Below are 5,861 nucleotides of genomic sequence, written 5' to 3' on the forward strand. Positions count from 1 at the left end.
TGTCGGAGGGGGATTCAATCACGGAGGGCATCTACATCAACCTTGCCGCCCTTTCGATGAAGCGTGGGTAGTTTACCACAGACCTACGGGTCCCTAGCTAGTAGCTAGATGACTTCTTCTCTCTCTTTGATCTTCAATACAATGTTCTCCTCGATGTTCTTGGAGTTCTATCCGATGTAATATTCTTTTTGCGGTGTGTTTGTCGAGATCCGATGAATAGTGGATTTATGATCAGATTATCTATGAATATTATTTGAGTCTTCTCTGAACTCTTTTATGCATGATTAAATATCTTTGTATTTCTCTTCGAATTATCGGTTTGGTTTGGCCAACTAGATTGGCTTTTCTTGCAATGGGAGATGTGCTTAGTTTTGGGTTCAATCTTGCGGTGTCCTCACCCAGTGACAAAGTAGGGGTAGCGAGGCACGTATTGTATTGTTGCCATCAAGGATAAATAGATGTGGTTTTCATCATATTGCTTGAGTTTATCCCTCTACATCATGTCATCTTACTTAAGGTGTTACTCCATTCTTATGAACTTAATACTCTAGATGCATGCTGGATAGCGGTCGATGTGTGAAGTAATAGTAGTAGATGCAGGCAGGAGTCGGTCTACTTGACACGGACGTGATGCCTATATTCATAATCATTGCCTTGGATATCGTCATGACTTTGCGCTTTTCTATCAATTGCTCGACAGTAATTTGTTTACCCACCATATGTTTTCTTTCAAGAGAGAAGCCTCTAGTGAAACCTATGCCCCCCCGGATCTATTTACTATCATATATTTTCATATCTATAAACCAAAAAACCCAAAAATACCTTGCTGCAATTTATTTATATTTACTTTAGTCTGCTCTTTTATTTATCTTTTATACCTATCCCTATTAGATCTCACTCTTGTTCGTGACCGTGAAGGGATTGACAACCCCTTTTTCGTGTTGTGTGCAAGTGTTTGTTAGTTTATGCAGGTGCATAGATTGGAGACTTGCTTGTGCCTCCTACTGGATTGATACATTGGTTCTTAACTGATGGAAATACTTATCTCTACTTTGCTGCATCACCCTTTTCTCTTCAAGGGAAAAATCAACGCAAGCTCAAGAAGTAGCAACCTCTATCTCCTCTCGTCCCATGCCCCCTAATTTGCGATGACAGCCGCCTCAGGTTGTATTCTCTGACTCGGGCTTCCATATGTGTTGGTGCCAATCAAAGTGGATGGCAGCCATCCATCACCCATTATCCAAATCTTCATAATTATGGGCCCCTTCCCCGCACTTGAGATGACCATGGCCCATGATGACACACACATCGATGAACTTAGGAATGTTTTCATGGAGTACTTAAGAATCTTCTTAGTTCCCTCCTCCCGATTCAGAACAGTAAACCTCGTCAACGAGTCACAAACATTAAGGATCACTCTGAAACTAACAAAGTCCCTACCCGACGGCCTCATCTCAACAGAGACATAAATGTTGATTCGTGTAACCAATTTCTTGATCAAGTGTCCTTGCAGAAGAGTGGAGGTATGTCAGGAATATGTGCCCACACTTGCAACTTCTGAAACATGTTTTCTATCGGCTTTATCAAGCCATTGTATTGATCTATCATAAGTTCATACTTGCCAAAAATCTAGGGCCCTCCTCCATAACTCGCCTCCAATCCCCGAGGCAGTCCAACTTTTTTTCAAGGGCCGAGGTAGTCCAACTTAATAAGGAAGAGGTTATCCCCATCGGCTGCTGAAATAACACCCTCGCCAAGTTCCATGTGTAGCGCATGGTATTGGGGAACGTGGTTGCGCTAAAAGTCTTGCTTATGTTCAGCTTATCCACTGCGATCCACCTCAAATCCTAGTCTCCTATTAGTTAATCCATGTCTGCCTTTAGGAGGAATACATTGTCAAGTTCTTTTTCCATGAGCTTCAAATTTCTCAACATATCCTAAGGATCTGATTACGAAAGCTTCACCTTGACCCTTTTACAGGAATTGACAACCTCTGTACTTTCGCTGCCAATCGGTCCCCTAAAGCCCCTCAAGAAGGAAGCAGGGAGGGGTTGGGGTGGAGTCGGATGTGTGGAAAATACTCCCAACGGAAAAACTAGGTACTCCCTGTGTCCCATAATATAGTGTGCATTAGTTTTTGCAAAAGTCAATCTTCACATACCTTAATCATGTTTATTGAGAAAATTATCTATGTCTAAAATACAAGTATACCATATGAAGATATATTTCATGACGAGTCTAATGTTATTGATTTGGTACCCTAGATCTACAATACCAGGTATACCATATGAAGATATTTTTTTGACATGATATGAAGATATATTTCATGACGAGTCTAATGTTATAGATTTGGTATCCTAGATGTTTACAAGTTTTGACTTAAAAAAATCTAATATGCACTATATTTTGGGACAGAGGAAGTATCATTTCTGATTATTATTTTTGTGTGGGAGGATTTTTTTTAGCCAACATTTTTGTGTGGGAGGATGACGATGAAACTCGGAGTACCAGGCTTCCCGTTTCGCGAACTGGCTAAAGCCCAAATAACAGTCCATGTTGGTGCCGGGCCGTGTGGACTGACCATGTCGGCCCCGTATATATGGACCAAAAAGCCTTCAACCAGCGAGCGCCCAGGCACATACGCTAAAAAAAACACATACGCCGTAATGGCCCTTAGGTGCGCGGCCGGCGGCGGCGGCGGCGCCTACCTGACGCCGCGGAGAAGCAGATGCTGCGGCGTCGGCTCTGCGCGACCCTCAGCCACCACCAGGGGGACACGAGGGCTCAGCCTCCTCCTGAGGATCCCGTCCTCGCAATACTCCAAAGCTCCATGGGCGTTGGTAAGCGTCTTACTGATCCAAGGTGCCGCGCAGCTGTTATTTGTTCTTTCTAGATCTAAATCCATACCCAAATACTAAACTGACTCCTCTGCAGCGGTGCTCGCCTGATTCCCCCCCTCTGGAGGGTGACCAGCATTCAGATCGAACTGGGGCGTCGGGGGCGCTGAAGGCCATGGTGTGCGACATGTTCAGGCCCCTGGTGCGGAACATCTCGGACATCCGATCCCTTCGCACTGTCTTTGACCTCGAGGATTACCAAGTCGGCATGCTGTTTGGTATGTTTTATATGGTAGTAGCACCTAACAACGATCCCCCATATGTGTCTGGAGAAAAGCAATGGAAAGAACCATATGGATCCACTGATTGACACTGCATTTTACTGATTCTACTGCTGCTTGTACTTCTGTAGGTGCTTTTCTTGGCTGCGTCGGGTGCTACCAGCTGTGGAAGGCTGCTCCTTCCATCTTTGTCGATGCTGCCCTTGCCTATGCATTCTATAAACTGAGCGTTGTGTCCTCGGAGGTGCGCCGGCAGGGCAAATGCAATGATTTGCTGACTCGCTTGAAATTTGGTAAGTGCACTGCTTTGACATTGTCTTTAGAATGTAGGGATAAAGGTTGATTTAATTCTCATGGTAAGTGTGCTCGGGTAGCTAGCTAGAGCATTCTATAGTACCCACATGCCTGCTCATCCGTGTCCGACGATTAGCTTCCGTAGGGTTGGTGGTCACCTTCTTTAATAATGTAACCAAGGGCTGGTCCTGATTGGTGAGTTTTACATCTCGTGGTAACATCAATGAAAAAATATAAGCATAGATCGCCTATCCCGTAGTCAGATTATCTGTACAACTTTGACATTATCTTTAGAAAGTCTCCTATCTAAAAAAGGAGTAACGTTCCCTGTTCCACCTTTTCTTTCGTCAAGCCCCTCCCACGGTGGCAGCGATCAATCTGAGCTGATTTGTCTATCGGACCAATATCACCAGGCCCAGACCCCGGCCAGCCTACGGATCGATCAGATAATCCAGCCTAGCGATCGATCCCAAGTCCAGCCAGCCTCATGGTTCGAAAAAACAAAAGCACAGCCAACCAAGGATCGGACCAGTCAGCCTAGGATCGAGCCCGAACAAGCCAAGCCATCGTCCCTGACAAGCCTAGCCATCGATCCTGACTTCCGGTGCACTTTTTTTTGTTGGAAACGAGCTTTCTGATCAAACAAAAAGGACGTACATGTTGAAAAGAATTACGGTATGTGATGTCGTTGGGGCCGTGCAATCACCGTCTTGGTTTAGTACTAGGCTAGGATATGTATTATATTCCTGGAAAAAAAGGTTGTGTGCTATATATATCTGCGTGTAGACTTGTGTATGTGCAAGCAGAATCGATCAAGTGTAGCCTCTGTATTTGTGCATCTCACCGAAAAGCAATCCGCAAGCCATTGTACCTGAGCCAGCGACCCAGCGTGTGTATCGTCTTCCTCAACGGAAAGTTCTTGTCATCGGAGTGACTTGCGATGTGTGATTGGAGTCTGCGCCAACACATGCAACTGGGTGTGCTGAATTTTACTTTAGAGTGGGACGCCTGTTTTCTCCCGAACCCAATATGATTGCAATTTCTGAAAAATTGCATCCCGATAGAAAGCAGCAATTGCCGATGTCATGTGGTTATAAACATGATTTATTTGGTACCTTCCGTCTATGGGTAGTGTCGCCATCAACACTGCATATTAGGCACCCGCGCAACCAAGAGATGCGTCGGAGGGGTAGCAGTCATGTTGGGAGCCATTCGGCCGCTGCCGAGATGAAAATACCACCGCGCATCAGGCAGCTGTGCCGCATGGTCCAGGCAAAGGGTCATGGAAAACGTGTGGCCCATGTCACTGGAGGAAAATAGTCGGGATAGAGGCTATAGTCATCGTCCAAGGTGCACATGGAGGAGTCTCTCGCGAAGATGTTGGATGCCAAGAAGATATAGCTAGGTACTGCGTAGTTATATCATACACAAGTACTCATTGATATTATAAAAGCTAGGCGATGACAGTACCCTAAGGAGTCATGTGGGGACATGTTCGGACACACTGTGATATGTGGACACCACGATCATTGTTGGCGAGAGAGGGGAGGAGGATAAGTTGTGACACAGGTAGGGCACCATGTTGAAATAGAGGGCCTGGACTTGTAGGGTTCTGTAGGGGATCTTGAGCCATGCTTATTGGACTAGGAGAGAGTGTAAAACTTTGTCTTGATTAAACCTTTGACCAACTTCAAATTTCGTTCAGGTATTGTGGTTATTATGGCTACTAAGGACTTCAGGAAGAACTATGAACTCTTGGATATTGTCAAGTTAGTATGCTCCTTTTCTCTTATTAGTTGTTCGATATTACTGTAACTGTGAATTATCTATGGCAATTTTGAACTTGACACTACAACCAAAATAAAATGAATGTTTTATTACCATTTCAGTATTTAGGTATGTAAACTTTCCAACATTAGGAACTTGATGTTATGCTTAGCTCTCTCACCTAGCACAATGGATCTAGATGTGTTAATTTTTTAGATGAAACTATGTAGTCCTTTCTCTGAGCTTTGGTTATGTTGTTATGCTGGTAGACTTGTTTTTCTTCTGTTTGAGAGAAATTGTTATATTTTTTGTTTATATGCTTTTGTTACTGTTCTTCTCACTGACATTTGATTTAGTTTGTCATCACCCATTTTATTTGTTGATACAGGATGCCTGTTTTCTTTCTTTATCTTTCGACATTCATTTTTGACGTGGCACGCATGAAGAAATATGCAAAGCATTATCTGATTCTCACAGTTAATTTATTGAGAATGAAGGGCGGAGCTCAAGAACTGTTCAGAATAATGTTTTATCCAAGCTATACATCTCCATATGATGATTGCTTCCGTAGGAAATAAAATGTAGACCCCTGAGATTGTGTGGATCTGTTTATGTGAGATTTTTATATAAGAATTTTTAGTATAATGTGTACTAACATTTATGTAATGCTAGTTTAATTGCC

General features: G+C 43.6%; 1 protein-coding gene across 1 annotated transcript; it reads left to right on the top strand.

Annotated features, from left to right (window-relative positions):
* Positions 1 to 2,633: 2,633 nt before the first annotated feature.
* LOC123121985 (uncharacterized) lies at positions 2,634 to 5,861 on the top strand. The gene is made up of 5 exons (XM_044542093.1): positions 2,634 to 2,840; positions 2,935 to 3,115; positions 3,250 to 3,411; positions 5,118 to 5,181; positions 5,568 to 5,861. Exons 1-5 carry the CDS (start codon positions 2,667 to 2,669, stop codon positions 5,755 to 5,757), a joined length of 771 nt encoding a protein of 256 aa, XP_044398028.1. The 5' UTR covers positions 2,634 to 2,666; the 3' UTR covers positions 5,758 to 5,861.

This window comes from Triticum aestivum, chromosome 5D, assembly GCF_018294505.1.
Source record: "Triticum aestivum cultivar Chinese Spring chromosome 5D, IWGSC CS RefSeq v2.1, whole genome shotgun sequence".
Classification (NCBI taxonomy): domain Eukaryota; kingdom Viridiplantae; phylum Streptophyta; class Magnoliopsida; order Poales; family Poaceae; genus Triticum; species Triticum aestivum.

Coding starts and splice junctions, on each gene's coding strand:
- LOC123121985 (XM_044542093.1), top strand. CDS start 2,667: ATGGCCCTTAGGTGCGCGGCCGGCGGCGGCGGCGGCGCCTACCTGACG. Junction 2,841..2,934: donor CCAAAGCTCCATGGGCGTTG/GTAAGCGTCTTA, acceptor ACTCCTCTGCAG/CGGTGCTCGCCTGATTCCCC. Junction 3,412..5,117: donor GCTGACTCGCTTGAAATTTG/GTAAGTGCACTG, acceptor AATTTCGTTCAG/GTATTGTGGTTATTATGGCT.